Consider the following 16,471-nt stretch of genomic DNA (forward strand, 5'->3'; position numbering starts at 1 on the left):
ATGTCATCGGTTCAGGGGGCATTTGTTTATTGGATTAAAATTATATTGATTATTTATCATTCAATATCAAAAGCACCAGTGGTCTAGTGGTAGAATAGTACCCTGCCACGGTACAGACCCGGGTTCGATTCCCGGCTGGTGCATTATATAAGTTTTATTTTAGGAAATTTTATAAATAACACTCAATATTTTACTTATTTTATTATTCACGATCTTAAAATTTTCATAACTCCATCCATCTTTTTTTATTATTATTATTTAACACCCTGGTTTATATATGAACAAAACTATATATTTTATAAAATATTTAAATTATCTATGTATTATTCATCCACTTATTTTCTCTTATCTTTCTCATGTGATTAATAAAATAAAAGAAAACGAAGAGTAGAAGGACAAAGAAAAGTGGTAGTAGCTATCGCGAGAGGAGGTGATTGGGAGAAGACGATCGGGTAGAAATATGAGAATATTTTAATAATTTAATTAATATCAGTTAGTCAAAATAAATTAAGATGTTAAATAAAAATTATTAAAAAAAATGAGAGATCTGATTACCTTTTAATTAATCTAATATTAAAAATAAAAAGAGTATATGAAAGAATATTTTAGATTTAAAGCTGAGAGGGAAATTACTGCTATTTATTAAATTTCACTTACCTTTTTATAGTAAAAAATGGAATTTCTAAATATAGAGGATCCTGGCCCCTTTATGGTCTGCAAGGATGATCGCATATATTCTTATAGCAAAAAAAGTAATAAAATTCTAGTAGACTTTTATTTATGAATAATAGAGATTTAGAGGTTAGAGAATTAATAGTCCTCTTACATAAATCCGGAAGGCATATTACTCGGTTTTCAGTAGAGAGAATAAAAATATTCTTACCTTTTCAGTGGTATTTTGATCTTCTCAAAATTGTAAGGAGTCAAACATGTTTAATAATTGATGGGAGATATATAAAAAACAATAATAATTTCAATATAATTATCTATTAATCTAGTAATAGGATAACGATAGCTTAGGCTTAGGCTTAGGACTGCCATTAGATTCCGACAAGCACTCACTAGTCACTCCCCCCGCGTTCTTTTATTCCTCCACTCCCCAATATTACAGTCAACTTCGCGTCTTCATCTCCTATCTTGGATTCCCCGATTACACCGTGAAAAAGAACTAGTTTCGAGACCAACCCAAAACTTCCGGTCATGGGACCCAGGCGAAGGAGTGGGCCAAAGATAGTTCCCGGTCTCCATAACACTACAAAGTTCGTTTGTTCCTATTTTAGAGCTGACCCCATTTAAAAAACGCTGGGGGAGATTCGATCCATTCGTTGCTTTGCTTTGAGATCGGAGCAGGAGAAGGTGTGGTCCTGCACGTGGGACCCCACACTCCCGACCATCCTTAATTCCCACGCTGCCCCTCTCGGCGGTCGGGTCGTCGTGACCCGTGTCGTGTGTGTTCCGATGCGCAGATTTGGGAAATGTCGCTGTTTCGCTAATCGCATCTCACCAATCTTTGATTCCCGTCTTCCAGAGTGACATATATCCCCTTAATTACATGAGATAAGTAATGCCAACATTTTTGATACCTTACTTCATTGTGAAACATCTGGAGAGAAAGAAACATGTAATCGCTTAATAATCTTTTTGTCTTCTCGAGTTAGGTAATTGGCCACATCATATGCACCTGTGTCCTGTAACCATTCACTGCCGTGTCCTATGGTTTACTGGTAAAGTTTTATCTCGTCTCCTCGTGTCTTTTATACTATTGAAGATGTAACCGTCTTGCGTTAAGATTAAAAAGCTGAAAACTGTAACGCACCGGAGATTAAAAAAAAAAAAACGAAAAGGAAAATATTTTATAAATATGATGGATTAGTAAAGATGTTGTAAATAATGAATGTATAAGATTGACTAAATATTTTCCAAGTCATACTTATGAGGACAAGAAGCATTAAAGACAAAAATCTCAATACCATCCAACGCCAGGGGCAGTTTCGGAAACTCAAACCGTGATATGTCATTCTACTCCCATGAAACCTTTTCCCCCAGTAGTAGTACTGCACTAGTAAACGGACGCCACAACTCCAGCTCAACTCCCTGCCCCGTGGTGGGATCCTTCTTTCTCTTCCATCTCTCTCTCTCTCTCTCTCCCCCCTCGGGTTTCCTCTGCGCTTATTATAGAATAAAGGAAGCAGGGAAGGAATCGATCCCAATTCCAATCCCATTCCATCATCTCTCTAATCTCTTTTTTTTTAATCTCCTGTCGCCCCACTACCCCTCTCTCTCTTGTATCTTTCTTTCTTTCTTTCTTTCTTTCCTATCTGTGTGCAGTGAGCGTTGCAGGAGTAGCAGCGGCAGATTGAGAAGGAAAAAGGAAAAGGAAGCGCAAAGCTGCTGCTGCTCCTATCGAGACCCAATTATTTCGATCAGATGGGTCTCTTTTTCCCCTCCCCAATTCGTCCTTTCCAGGTGCGGATGTCTTTTTTTGGTTTTGTTTTTTTTTTTTCTCCCACGTTGATATTTCACCATTCGAGTGTTTTGGTGCTCATCTTTGACCCCTAACGTTTTGGGTTCTTGTTGTTGTTTTTTTCGTTTTTTTCTTTTTACCAGATTTTTCGCTGGTCGTAGGAATGGGGACGATGATGATGTTGCTGAGGAGGGGAGATTTGAATCTGAACTGCTCGGCGCAAGCGTATGAGGATTCGATCAAGGAGGGGGTGAGGCAGGCAATGCTTCGGCATGATGCCGTGTTTAGGAGCCAGGTAAGAGTGGTTTTGTTCTCCTCGGATGCTTTGATTTGATCGTGTGAGCATCGGAGTTTCGTTTCGTTTTGACTTTTAGGTAAGGGAGCTCCATCGATTGTACTGGACTCAGAAGAATTTGATGCACGAGATTTGCTGGAAAGGTTCTGATGTGTATACTGGGATTTCGTCTCGGAAGACGGCGGCTGATGAATTCGACATGGAATCCAATTCGTTGATGGTAAAAAAAAAACAATAAAAGAAAAACGAAGACCCACTTTGTGTTGTGGATAACAGGGATTTATGTGCAGGTTAATTCGACAGAGGCGAAGAAGAATGGTGTGTCTCGAGAGCTATTAAGCGATTCTTCTGAGGTAGGAAGGCAGACAAAGAGGGGTTTCGACCTTTCGATACCTGCAGATGATTTTATTATAGACTCGGGGGATGAGATTGATGAAGTATTGGAAGTAAAGCCTTATCTTTGCGATGATAGTAAAGTTGGCTTAGTAAGGGGTGAGTCTTATACAAAACAAGGCAACGGTCAACATGTTGGTTTTAGTTTGAGTGATCGCAGTGTGATTGATTTGGAAAAGCCAGTGATGCGTACATGCTCCGCTGATGGAGAAACAAGTGATTCGCAATTGGCTGTTACATCTAACATTGATTCAATTAATAGATCTGGGAAGAATTCACTGGTTATTTCTTTGGAGGATCACTCGAATGCTGATGCTAGCGAGCCACAGAGAGAGAAGAAATGGCATCACTTTAGTGTCGGTAAGCTAATTCATTGCTTTGAAAGTGATTTGCAAATAGTTATTTGCATGCATAGACAGAATATGTTCATTTGCATCACCATTTGCCCAGAATTGGTAACTTGTTTTTTTTGTAGTATTTTCCATAGCCTAGGACAACAGTTAAGATATCCCTACCCTTAATTATTTCACTCATCAATGTAGGATTATGAATCAGTCAATTAGCTCTCGAATATAGTATTTGATTGCTTTTATTTTTTTCCTTTTTTTTTTGTTGTCAACTTTTCAAACTACACAACCATATTGTTCCCTTTATACTTTTCCTGGCTCCTGCTTATTGTTCTCCAATTATACAACTTCCAGTCACATTCATGTAATTGGAGTCATAGGATCCACCAGATATCTATCATGTTCTTGATTCCAGAGAATGCCTTATGGTGCCTAGATGACAACTATAAGTGTATCACATTGAGAAGATTACTAGTCTCTTTTTCAAGCATTGAGAAGCACTCTAGCATATTCAGTGTACCACAGTGGATGTGCTTGGCCCTTGTGTGGATAACTACATAAAGACATATATCTAGCATTTCAAGCTGTGGCTGTCTTGAGTATCACCATTACTTCAAAATAGTTCGTGCCGTTCTGAGTTGAATTTGGACATTGTCGTTCCTTTGAAATTTTCTGACTAGATCTGTTCTCTATGAAATTTCATCCGACTCAACAAAGTCTCAAAACCTTCAATTCCCATGTTTGTAAATGGTGAAAATTGCCGATAAAACTTTACACATTCATGAGTTTCGTAGCCCTTGGGAATCACTATTAAGCAACATACAGTAAGTATACTTTCAGTTCAATATAGTTCAGTGAACCTAAGGATATCCTTGGTAGACATGATAGATTTCTTCTGTTTCAGGATCAAATGAATGTAGTGGTTCTCTGGCCAATCTAAATACTCAGAAACAAAAGACTACTCCATGCAAACTGTATCAGATTGACCTCAACATATCTCAAGATGATGAATCGATCCAGGTTTTGCCTAATCCTGTGGCATTGTTCCATTCTCCATCTGCAAGTTCATCAGTTGTTCATCATGGAAACTTTTGGAGAGATTCCAGCATCATATATCCAAAAGAGTATGACTCCAAGAATAGGTGCTCTAAAGATTCTTCTGTCTCGGATCTAGCAGGTCAAGCAATATCTGCTCAAGGAATTTCAAAGGTAAGGATTGCTGATGTTCTGTGTCATGGCCACGAAGATTCACACCTTTTTAGTTCACGAGCTTCTACAAGTAACACTCAGGCTAGAAAAAGTGTATGGAATCAGGATCAGCCCATGGTGGATACTAAGTTCCATGGATCTGGTCCCGAGCATCTACAAGAATGCTACAGACATTCACTTGAAGGATCTTCCAGTGGCTCCAATGGAGGCGGTCATTCATCTTCAGGCTTTCACAAATCAGTTCATGGGAACGTAGGCTCACTACCAGGAGAACTGCATTACACTATTCTTAGTGAGAACCAGATGCAACCTTCGAGTGTAATTTCTAGTGATAATATTAATGCAGAACACAATAAGCATGCGTCAGTCGGAAGCTCCAACCTGCCAATAACCGTGGTTAGTGCTCTGGACGAAAAGAAAGCAGATCGTGGTGGGAGTGAAGAAGATACTGTCTCAAGCCATGCCATAGCTGAGGGTGAGAGGCAACCGGATGAATTTTCTGGAGAATATCCAGTTGGAAGTAAGCCTGACCGGATGGCTGGAAGCACTGAATGCACTTCTTCACTGGACCCAAGTGCAGTGAAGGATGTGTTTCTACCCATTTCTATGCATTCTGGACTTAATCAGCTACATGATGTGGATATACCTGAAGCTTCTGATCGTGCTGGTACACCTTCTAAACTATCCAACATGGATGATATCGAGCAGCTGCAAGCTCAGAGAGCCGAGATGGATCATATAATTGCTAGAGCAGCTGAGACACTTGTGTGCATTTCTTCAGAGAAGTCAACATGTTTTACAGATAACTTGGGTAGAAAGAGACAGACAGTCGGAGAGGGAGGAAATGATCAGCCCGAGTATTCTTCAGATTCTTTCGAGAGGGGTACACTGAATCTACAAGAGACAACAGATGATGGGCTATGGATTCCTGCAACACCAGCTGAGAAGGAGACAAGAAAGGATACATGTGGGATTAAGCTAAGAAGGGGACGGGGACTACGAGATTTTCAGAAGGAAATATTGCCAGGTCTTGTTTCGCTCGCAAGGCATGAGATTTGTGATGACCTGCACACCATTGGGTATGAGCTCAGGAAGAACAGGCCTAGGAGGACTTGCAGAGAGAATCCGTCTGTTCGAACCCGGCGATCTAGTCTCTATTCCACTGGCAAGAGGAGCTAAGACTTCCAACAATGTCAGCGCTTGAACCCATGAAATTTGCATTCAGAAATGTATTTGACTGAAAGTGGTTGGATCTGATTCTGGCTAGTTATGTGAATATAACTTGTAGTAAGCTCAGTTGCAGCTTGCCGCCACATTAACTCTTTATAGAAGCTTTCTTCATTTATGTTTTATCAATCATGTTTCTTTAAGATTGTTGGTTATTTATGCATGCTGCCCAAGATAAAGAGTCGAGTCAGTGATGCATAATCTTACACACAATTAGCAGAACACTCTCTACCCAAATTCACTTCTCTATTTGGACATTACATATAATGGCCTTTTCTATTTGCCAGTAGGATAGATTAACAATAGTGCTCAAATGGTTGAAGAGAAACCTAAGTTCTCCTTAGTTATAGCACTCATCTTTTAGAGATAAAGGATTAAATTATCCCAAAAACTTCCCTTTATCCCCCTACAAACAAAGGGGGCCCCTCCCCTCAAGATACATCCGGTGTCTGTCGCAGAGGAAAAAAAGTAATCTTCTTCTCGTAGGAAGAAGAAACCAAAAAAATCTCAGCATCCTCGGGAATAAAGCTAGTTAGGGAATTTAATGGCATTGAATCCATCCATCTATGGTCTATGGACTATGGACTGTGGACTGTGGACTATGGATGAGATATTGAGATGAGATCGATCTACGAGACAAACCAAGAACCAAATCTACCACTGTCAGGCCCACTCTCCCAGCACAATCCCAATGCACACCTACCTCCAATCCAATCTACACTATTGTAGTTCTAGCTGCCTACGTACACAACACACCCTTTTCTTTCTTATTTAGTCTTTACCAATTTCCCTCCCTCGAACTTCCAAGTCCACGTCGATTATAGTTGGATATAAATACGATATTACTATCCAATCGCACGATTAAAGAATCATATAACAGCTGCCCACTGTTGCCTTTTTCTTTGTTAAAAAATATAATTTCCTTAAAACTAGATACCTTTTGCCAGCTCAATGGGTGGACTAATAAGGGTCTTGGGTCTTTGTTCTTTAGGGATATTAGCTGTGAGAGAGAGAGAGAGAGAGAGACCAAATAGATCAGAGTGCCCAACTTATAGGTTCTCGGGTTTGTTATACTTATATCCATCAATTTATTAATTTTTTGTGTTTTCGATAATTATAATTTTATTTTAAAGATCGATATATTTGATTGTATGTGCAGACCAATTCGATTAATGATTGCACATCAACTGGGTTAACTTTATTTATACGATAAAACTATTTTCTTTTATCATTTTGGCCAGAGAAATATGAAGCCCCAGATGAGTCAATCATTCTCCTTCCAATACATTGATGAACAAAATTTAGACATCTACATAGATTGGACAAAATATTATACCTCCTTAAGTATAAAAGCACCTAGATCTCAAAGAATATTTTTCTACTAAACAGAGCCACACATACATAAGTTATTCATCTTACCAAGTTACTCCACTAAATTGTGCTGCGCTACTAAATTAAACTTCTAAGCTAAATACAGCTAAGCTAACACTCCATTGCTGCCACACCATCAAATTCATCTTCAAAGTCACTATATCTTAGAGCTACTAAATCCAACCTATACTGCTTAAGGATACTTATATATACACCTAGCTGAGTCTAAATTGAGCTAGAAGCATCTAGGGCCAGATTGAATTTTTGTCAAGACTAATGATCCAAAATTCGATCCTTAGCTAATCATAACCTAGTTGCTCTTATCCTCTTCTCTCCCTGTCTCTCTTTGTTTTTACTTTTGCCTTTAAATGATCAAGCATGCATCCATTCAACGAATGGACCCAAGAAGAGAGCAAGAACACTGCACATGAGTAGTAGTTGAATATACTATCTTGATTTTTTTGATTACCCAAAAGTTTTGATGGGATGCTGTTTCCTTGTGATTTGAATGTTGCAAAGATAATATAAATAATTACTTCCTTCACTCTTATTTGACTTAAGATCTTCTAATTTTTAGTTTTTTTTTTTAATTTTTTAAAAAATAAGCATGTAGATAGGGTTGGTGATATCCTAACTCGTTTATATTGCCATCCCTATGAGCCATATGTTAGGGTTTGTTGTCTTCTCTCCCTTCCTAAAAGAGTTTTCTCCCCATGTTAATTTGTTCGGATGTTCTCATCTCTTCTCTCCTAGCTAAGTGGTTAGATGGAATGGAAGAATTTTCTTCTTTCCTCGTCTTTTTCCCGTTCCTTTCTCTCCTTTTTTTTCTTTTTTCTTTCATTGTCCTATCTCCTTCCTCTGTCGCTCACTTCTTCTATTTCTCTCTCTTTTCTTTTTCTCTACTTTTGTACCCAATGCCCCATCAATGCCGCCTCAAGTCGAAGTTTCCTCTCCATAGACCCCACCTCCTCTTTTTGTTTTTCTTTTTTTCTTTCAGGATTCACGATAGCTAGCCCTCTATCTCATCTCAACTGCCCACATCCGAGGTTACTTCGCTGACCACCTACATTCTGTTGCCAACTCTACTATATGCTTTCTTATTCACTCTTGGATTTGCCACCTATTTCTCCTTCTCTGTTGTCTCTCTCTCTCACTCGGTTTGTCATTGTTTGCTGTCACCGCATGTCATTCAGCTCGTCTCTCTCCTTCTCCATCCTTGCTCGTCTTTCTCCTTCTTCTCTTGCAAGAATGATGGCCATGAAATTTTAGTAGCAACCGAGCCACTTAGTTTCTCATATTGTAGCAACACAATATCAAGATCCAGTTAAGATCAAGAGGAAGCTAAAGTTAACAAGCTTGTTATGTTCGAGTGTGTTGAGTGTTTCTTATTCAAATCTTATATATCTTTGGAGCTCAATACTTGTTTTTTTTGTAATATTAATTATATTTTTCATATGTATCAAGCTTATAAATCACGATCAAAATTAATAAATTATTTACCTACAAGTTGTTAAAATAAATAAATAAATAAATAAATTTCTACCTCCTCAATGCTTGCTCAATTTATTAAAACTCATACGAGTTAATCTCAAGATTTCTATCCTAGATACTTGCAAACTATATGAATATCTTCTATCCACTCATTAACGTGGATTTGATTAGATTTGTTCGATCTTGAGTGCTCTTATTGGACTTGATATTTTGATATTGACCTCTCTTGAGATCTAGAAATTTTTATCTGTCAGGCATAGGCATACAATTATTTGGATGCTTAGATGTAGCTTTCTCCTTTTACCTCCTTTATCATGTACATCCCACGTTTTGTATAAGAATATTTCATCCTCGTTCACATATTAGACGTGTAAGAAGCTCAATTATTTTTAAGACAAAGAATCATAGTGTGTCAAATTTTTACACATAAAGCTATTGAGTTGTAAGCTAGTGACTTGTTAATTATCATGAGTCTTTAGAATCTAATCACTTTTGAAACTATTCTTGAGAATAATAGAATTAAGTCAAGCTATTCACATGCAAAAAATAATAATAATAATAATTTAGATTGAGTAGTGCTCCTAAATTCTGTCTAATTAATAGCACGCTCTTAGACAAGTTCTTAGTCAAATCTCTCTCTCTCTCTCTCTATCTCCTAATTAATCACATTTTTTTAGACGTAATACTGTGGATTTGCCAGGTGGGATAGAGCACAAGCTTTTATATAACTAAAGACTACATATATAGATGATATTGCTTTACTCGTTCATACTAATCCCGAAGTCTTCTCCTCATTATTCTTCTCTTATTTCATTAAATCTATGCGCATGAATTAGTCACTAGTTGACATGAATACTAATGCTTATTAAAAACAAAATTATTTTTAAACTCATAAGATGCAAAGTTCGCTCTCCTTATTTTTAAAATTTTAATTTAACAATAATTTATATATAATTTGGTTTAAAATGTCAAAAATTTACTGAATAACAACAGAAATAGCTTATACTAATATTACATCTCTTCTTCCTAGTATAAAAATATTATTTTTAAAATAAATACTTAAAAAAAATAGGAGTTTGAGAGATATTAGTTAGGGGAGCCCACATATTGATATAATAATAACTTTAATTATATGGTGGGCCCAAGAGAACGTGGGTGTCTAAGTGGGTGGAGTCGGGTGTGGGGGGTAGTGGTTGGGGGATGTCATAAGCGGATCAGGCCTGTTGGAGGATTTGGTGCTGTTCCGGCTCAATTGTGACGTCACACAGGATCTATGGGCTGTACCCGGTCGTATTCCCGAATTGAAATTTGGAAAACGGGAAAAAAAAAAAAAAGAGAGGAGAGAGAGTTTTCACGAAACACCCTCGAGGATATCACTATTTGCGAAGTGGTCCTTTGAGGTGAAACTTTTGTAATTAAGCCTAATAAGTTTAGGAGAATATAGTTATCGACCTTTTCCCTGAAAGGTGAAACTTTCACACACTTCTACATGCTAAAGGAGAGAGCAAATCCCGTTCTCTTTTACTTCTTTTGAAGTAAATCCGATTCTTGTCGTTCATACAGATGAATACTTTATTAAGATTGTTATGTTACCGAGAATATACCTAGTTGTCTGGTTCCAAGAAGTAAAAAAGAAAAAGAAAAAAAAGAAGAAGAATGAATATAAACTAGATTGCATTTATTATTGGGCTAGAACCAAACCTACTCTTCTCGCTAACATTTACTTTATATATATATATATATATATAATTTGAGGCTCACAGCCCTAAAATATGTTTCAGATGATACGATCTTAGGAGATCAATCTTGGTCTGGTCCAACACCAAATCCAGTCAATGCCATTAAATAGAACAAAAGTACTTCACTTTTGAAAAAGTTAAACTGGTCATGCATGGGCCACACTTTCTCGTGATGCTTTTTCCGTTTCCCACCCAAGAATTGGGATTATTTGTAAACGAGACCAAAGCCGCGGTTAACTTATTGCTTGCTGCCTCTCTCCTCTTCCTTTCTCTCTCGTATGGAGAGCTACTTCCCTCCCTTGTCTTCGTCTCGCCCTTTATTTATACACGCCACTCTTCCCCACTTCTCTTCTCCACTCCTGTCCACTTCCTCTCTCTCTGTCTCTCCTCTGCTTCATCTAGAGATAGAGATAGAGAGAGAGAAAGCAATGTCGGTTTGTGAGGAGAAGAAGGAAGAGATGAAGGACGACCGCATGGAGGGGATAGCTTCTTCCATTAGAGTGGTGCCCAACTTCCCCAAGCCAGGTCCCTTCTCATATCGTGATTTCACGAACTTAGTCGTTGTTCTCTCTTCTTCATCACTTCCCGGTCGTCAAAATTCCTTCTTTTTCTGGTTTTCTTGGTGCTAATATGGAGTACCCATCTGGGTATATTGTAATTTGATCGTCTTTGTTTTCCTTGAAAAGATTGCGTCTAGTTCTCGTATATGAAACATTGGGTGCCAATTTTGAAAACTCACTCTGCTTCGTTCTTTTCATTACTGTTATTATTATTATTATTACTACTACTTTTCTACTTTATACCAATTTGGCTCAAGCGAAGGATGGATAGCAGGAATCATGTTCCAAGACATCACCACTCTGCTTCTTGATCCAAAAGCATTCAAGGACGCCGTGGATTTGTTCGTGGAGCGGTACACAGGAAGGGATGTCTCTGTCGTTGCTGGTAATTCTTGGTTTTCCTGTAGCCGTACACGAATATGCTCATCTTTTCTTCTGTGATAATTTCTGCTTCCACTCATTGGAGGATGATAGTGTGTTTGTTTGACAAAAAAGAAAGAAAGAAAGAAAGAAGGCTTTCGCCCACCTCATAATTTTGATTGGAAAACTTCCTAGTTACCTTTCTGGAGACTTGAGAAACTCTTTTTCCTCGCAGTGGTAGGGCAACCTTGTTTGACTGCAATCGTTCTTAGTGGCATAGTTATCATGGACCAGCCGCGAGCTTGTGGCTTGTGGTTGGATTCTGTTTCTTTTGGAGTGGGGTGGCCTTGACACTGATACTGGCATACTGCACACCCTGGTCCCCCCCCCCCCCCACTCTGATGTAAATTTGTGAAAGGTCCATTACTGTTTGATGGGCCTTTTCATTCTTATTTTCTGTTGCATGTTGTTTTCCCCCTACCTGTTTGGATTTGGTAGGTACGATTGCGATTCCAATGTCGAATCGCATTTATGATCCTTGTCTGCATTTGGTAAATTGGAGGCATAGCACGACATTAGCTGCACTAATTATTCTTGTCAAAAGATGATCATTTAGGCAAAGGAGAAGGTGGCGGATCTTTTAATGCTTCCTTTCTGTAAATAATACTGAGAGAAAACAGTACGTTGCAGTGGCAGCTGGCAGACTTCATATTCCTGAACGTTTGTTCTTTGGGTCTTTAATCCTTAAATCATTCTTGTTTTGATTGAGTATTTAAAGGTTGTTCACAACTCACTGGATTATTAATTTCATGAAATATCATAATAATTATTATTAGTAGGCCCACTATGTCGATGTAGAAGTGGCATCTTCACTAACTCTCTTGTCTGGCATTCTGTCCCAAGCTAAACTGCTGCATATTGTGTCGTTGGTAGAATAATCAATTATTACTACAATTCTTAGCGGTATTTTATTTTCTTTTTCTTTTTTCTCGTTGTCATCGAGGTTATTGTCATCATTTTGCCTCTCTTCCATGCTTTTGATATTCTAGTTTTCATGCGTTTGATCTCATGCTACAATAATTGATCCTTGGGCCTATCTATATCTTGACCATATTTTTTAATTGTTGTTACTTGTGCATTAATATTTTCTTCGTACCAGTACATTCTGCAGGTAGACACTACCGAATTTTTTTTCATTATCTACAATCTTAATTTTTGATTGATTTGATGAGATTCCTATTCTTCCTTTGGTAGGAATCGAGGCTAGAGGCTTTATTTTTGGTCCTCCAATTGCGCTAGCTATCGGTGCAAAGTTCATCCCACTAAGAAAGCCAAGAAAGTTACCTGGTATCGTACTCATAACTTACCTGTCAACTTTATACTGCTAAGTGCAAGGCCATGCAAGCGTCCTATTGTAACAAAACGTAAATGCCACAAAATCAGGCAAACTATATCATCAAGTAGAACAATCAGCATGCTATCGAAACTCTTAGTGACAATTGGATCACCAAGTTTCTTGGTCTATATTATACTAGAAGTGAATTAGAAACATCATTTTATTTTTAATTGTATCTTGAATATAGCTTGTTCCTTTTGTAGCCACCGACCCTGTTGTATGCTCAATTTCATTGAGAACATTGATTGTTTATATAATGTCTTCATGAAAAAATTCACCTCAGAGCTATTAGTTGGACTAACTAATTATGGCAAATTCTAGGCGAAGTCATTTCGGAAGAGTATGTTCTCGAATATGGAACCGACTGTCTTGAAATGCATGTTGGGGCTGTTCAACCTGGGGAACGAGCTTTGGTAGTTGATGACTTGATTGCAACTGGAGGAACTCTTTGTGCTGCCATTAATTTACTGGGTATGTTGAGTTTGTATAGCTTCTGAAGCATAGTACTTCTGCAATCAATGCTTTTTGAGTTCAGATCTACTTGGAAAATTTAGAATATGCTACTTTAAATTTGGCGAGGAGAAAGAAATCTCTTTTAATCAGACAACTTGCTGTACATGGATTACTATAAAATATGGAATATAGAGCCTCTTAATTTGCTTTCTAAATTAATCCCTGTTCTTCTCTTTCTGTAGCATGATATCCATATGAAACCTTCTCATTGCTCCACATGAAGAAATGACAATGTAGGTGGATCATACGGCTGTTAAAATACCTATAATCATGGATTATTATTAGCTCGATGAGAATCTAGCGCTAACATAGTATTCTTATAGTTTTGACATGCTTATAGTTTATAACTAATATTTTAACTTTTATAGGTTAAATATGATGGAAAATGGAAATTTCTGAAACCATAATGTATTGGGGATTTCTCTGCTTAACAGAAACTAAAGCCAAAACCGAGTTTTGTTTTATGATTACAAAAATTTATCCCAGAAAGGTTTTATCTTTAGTTGATATTGCAGATTTGTGGTGCCATGTTGTTAGAGGTTTTTCTTATGTGTAAAGATATATCTTTGAATATATATTTGGAATTTCCACCGCTCTAGATTCTTTGCTTCTAAGTTGCTTCATTGCACCATTTAAGTTTCTCTCATCCTTCAAAGTGAAAATGCTGCTGAGATTTAGTTGATATGACTGATTTATGTTCGCTTTCACTACTTCTGTGATGAACAATGAGTAACACGAGTGAAATAAAAGAAAGAACGAACTACTTTTGACTTTGAGGAATTATATGCTCAGTGTTTTTGTCTGTTTAATAGCCTGAATCTACAGCGGTGGTTTTCTGTACAGTTTTAGTATTTTGCAATAAACCAGATGATTTGAGGAAGGTGAACCATTTTAGTCTGATCTGACTTACAATCATGCTATAATTATCAGATAAAGACAGGCATTTCTCTGGCCTTATGCTCATGTTTTTGACAATGTGAAAGATCCAAAGTAATTCTTTTTCTGTTATGTTATGTTTACGGAAGTTCTGAGCTTAACACGACTGTTTTCGTATATATATTTTTTCTGCCATTCTTATTAGTTCACAGCTCATGTTGCCATCTGCAGAACGCGTCGGCGCCGAAGTGGTCGAATGTGCATGTGTCATTGAAATTCCTGAACTGAAGGTGCGTTCACTTGTGTTGCTGAAAGATCAGTAAATTTATAATAATTCTGGATCAGTAGTTGTATAGCACTTACTATCTCAATTTCTCTATGCTTTTATGCTACCAACTTTTCTGATGATGTTTCGAGACATTCTCAAAAGCTTATGGAACTGATTCTCCCAGTCTCGAGAAGGAATGATCTACATAATCCTGAACTTAGTTCGCCACACACACACACACAATATCTTTTATGTATTGCTCATTGAGTTTCAGCATGTGTATCTCAGGGTCGTGAAAGGTTGAGAGATAAGCCGCTGTACGTTCTCGTCGAGACCCAGTGATGAGTCTATCATAGACTGGCTACTCTGTTCAGCCGACCGACGACGGGAGTGTACTATCTGTGTACATTGGAGGAGTTCCATTCAAATCGGTGGTGGAAGCTGTGGCATGTTTACTTGGTTTACTGAAAGTGAATTTTGATTATTTACCATGGGCGTTCATTGTTTATGTCACTTTGTTATGTGATATCCTGGATTTCGGCATAAATAATCTCCTTTGTTATTTCGTAAATTTTATCTACTTTACTGAAAAGTTGCCCAGGAAGTAAGTAGTTCTCTTTGTAACGAAAGTTGGTATCAGGATTTCTACTACTATTCTGCAGAGCTTTGTTTCAATCAGGTGGTAGTATCTAAACTGCAGCTAAAGGAACAACAACATATGGGAGCTTACTCTTTTCTATGAAACTATTTAAGATCAATCGAAACTTCAACATCTCTTCCATTATATACAAGTTCATGATAGTTGTTCAACTTAGGACTGGTCTAATTGTGGTCCTAGAAGAGATAGAATTACCTTAATATTATCATAGTAATTCCCATTTCCTAGCTAAAACCCTAATAATCTTACTAATAAAAAAAAATAACTGTAAAATAAATTGCGGAAGTACCCAACCCAAGTGTGGAAGTGTCAGGGCTTGGTACCCATCAAACATTTACAGCAGTCAGGAGTCATAAATATTGAAATCTAACTGCTGCCTTATCTAATATATTATGCTGGGAAAACAAATAGCATTTTGGAAGAAGGAGGTATTGGAAGTGAATGGCATCACTGTTGGTGTGTTGGGATAACATGAATATGTGTCAGGAACTAGCTATAAAATAAACGAGAATATAGGTGAAATTTTTTGCGTGCTTTGGTTCCAATAAAATGAGCTGGGCCCCCCCCCCCCTTCTCAAACCAATCAGAGATGAGGAATCGTCTACAGTGTTTCTATATCTCTCTCTGGCTGATGATTAAATTGCAGGCCGAGAATAGCAGTAACAGATGTAAGTTATTCATGTAGAGATGTACGTCCGAAATTAAATTGGATCCTGACGCAGTTGTGCTGTCCCTTCGGTTACGACTATGCAAACAATTTCTCCTTCACTATCGACATAAGTTATTAGTTATTCTTTCCTTGACTAAACTAAAGAGATCATAGAATTAATTCTAATACTAAATAATTATTATAAAATAAAAATAAAAATAAAAATAAAAATAAAACTTGATTTGATTGATGACCTAACGGTGTAATTAATTTAGATGAATAGTTCGACAGCGGGATGAGTTAAAATAGATATCAACGGGCGTTTAGAAGATTAACCCTTTGTTCAGCTTAATCCGTTAGATATATCCTTTGTCACAACTCTAACTATCACATTTTAAAAGGCTCATGTGAGCTTATGGTAGTTTGTCATTTAAAGTGCTTGTCAGTGTGCAATACTGCTAGAATTTCCTGACTTTGTCCTTGTTTGCAATCATTTTTTTGTCTTTAAAGGCAGGACTCACCCCCCTTTATTTTATTATTTATTTCTTCTTTAATATAGTAAAACACTAAACAGTAGAAGATGTGAAATATATTTTTACCACGTGGACTTAAAACAACATCACATAAGGATTACTACTTCTTACGCCTATTTATC

At 37.4% G+C, this 16,471-nt stretch overlaps 2 protein-coding genes and 1 non-coding gene across 5 annotated transcripts; all 3 read left to right on the plus strand.

The window, feature by feature from the left end:
* The first annotated feature begins 72 nt into the window (after positions 1 to 72).
* On the plus strand, positions 73 to 143 carry TRNAG-GCC (transfer RNA glycine (anticodon GCC)). The gene has a single exon. It is a non-coding gene; the product is annotated as a tRNA-Gly (tRNA).
* Positions 144 to 2,051: 1,908 nt separating this feature from the next.
* Positions 2,052 to 6,064, plus strand: LOC140784814 (uncharacterized). 2 transcript variants are annotated; one of them, XM_073132379.1, is made up of 5 exons: positions 2,052 to 2,466; positions 2,608 to 2,759; positions 2,839 to 2,979; positions 3,050 to 3,512; positions 4,404 to 6,064. In XM_073132379.1, exons 2-5 carry the CDS (start codon positions 2,628 to 2,630, stop codon positions 5,885 to 5,887), a joined length of 2,220 nt encoding a protein of 739 aa, XP_072988480.1. In that variant the 5' UTR covers positions 2,052 to 2,466; positions 2,608 to 2,627; the 3' UTR covers positions 5,888 to 6,064. The 2 variants fall into 2 exon arrangements, with proteins under 2 accessions (XP_072988480.1, XP_072988481.1); XM_073132380.1 differs by having other exon boundaries at positions 2,168 to 2,466; positions 2,626 to 2,759.
* Positions 6,065 to 10,717: 4,653 nt separating this feature from the next.
* LOC140785230 (adenine phosphoribosyltransferase 1-like) lies at positions 10,718 to 15,080 on the plus strand. Of its 2 annotated transcripts, none has more exons than XM_073133013.1 (6): positions 10,718 to 11,061; positions 11,371 to 11,481; positions 12,711 to 12,803; positions 13,174 to 13,323; positions 14,454 to 14,531; positions 14,798 to 15,080. In XM_073133013.1, exons 1-5 carry the CDS (start codon positions 10,815 to 10,817, stop codon positions 14,513 to 14,515), a joined length of 663 nt encoding a protein of 220 aa, XP_072989114.1. In that variant the 5' UTR covers positions 10,718 to 10,814; the 3' UTR covers positions 14,516 to 14,531; positions 14,798 to 15,080. The 2 variants fall into 2 exon arrangements, with proteins under 2 accessions (XP_072989114.1, XP_072989113.1); XM_073133012.1 differs by having other exon boundaries at positions 14,473 to 14,531.
* Positions 15,081 to 16,471: the final 1,391 nt, after the last annotated feature.

This window comes from Typha latifolia, chromosome 3, assembly GCF_019914945.1.
Source record: "Typha latifolia isolate L0001 chromosome 3, TyphaL0001v2, whole genome shotgun sequence".
NCBI classification, from domain to species: Eukaryota; Viridiplantae; Streptophyta; class Magnoliopsida; order Poales; family Typhaceae; genus Typha; species Typha latifolia.

Bases quoted from the DNA above. Each gene is read 5' to 3' on its own strand.
- LOC140785230 (XM_073133012.1), top strand. From the start codon at position 10,815: ATGGAGAGCTACTTCCCTCCCTTGTCTTCGTCTCGCCCTTTATTTATA. The intron at 12,804-13,173 runs GTATCGTACTCA...GGCAAATTCTAG, and splicing joins AAAGCCAAGAAAGTTACCTG to GCGAAGTCATTTCGGAAGAG. The intron at 14,532-14,797 runs GTGCGTTCACTT...TGTGTATCTCAG, and splicing joins TTGAAATTCCTGAACTGAAG to GGTCGTGAAAGGTTGAGAGA.
- LOC140784814 (XM_073132379.1), top strand. From the start codon at position 2,628: ATGGGGACGATGATGATGTTGCTGAGGAGGGGAGATTTGAATCTGAAC. The intron at 2,980-3,049 runs GTAAAAAAAAAA...ATTTATGTGCAG, and splicing joins TGGAATCCAATTCGTTGATG to GTTAATTCGACAGAGGCGAA. The intron at 3,513-4,403 runs GTAAGCTAATTC...CTTCTGTTTCAG, and splicing joins ATGGCATCACTTTAGTGTCG to GATCAAATGAATGTAGTGGT.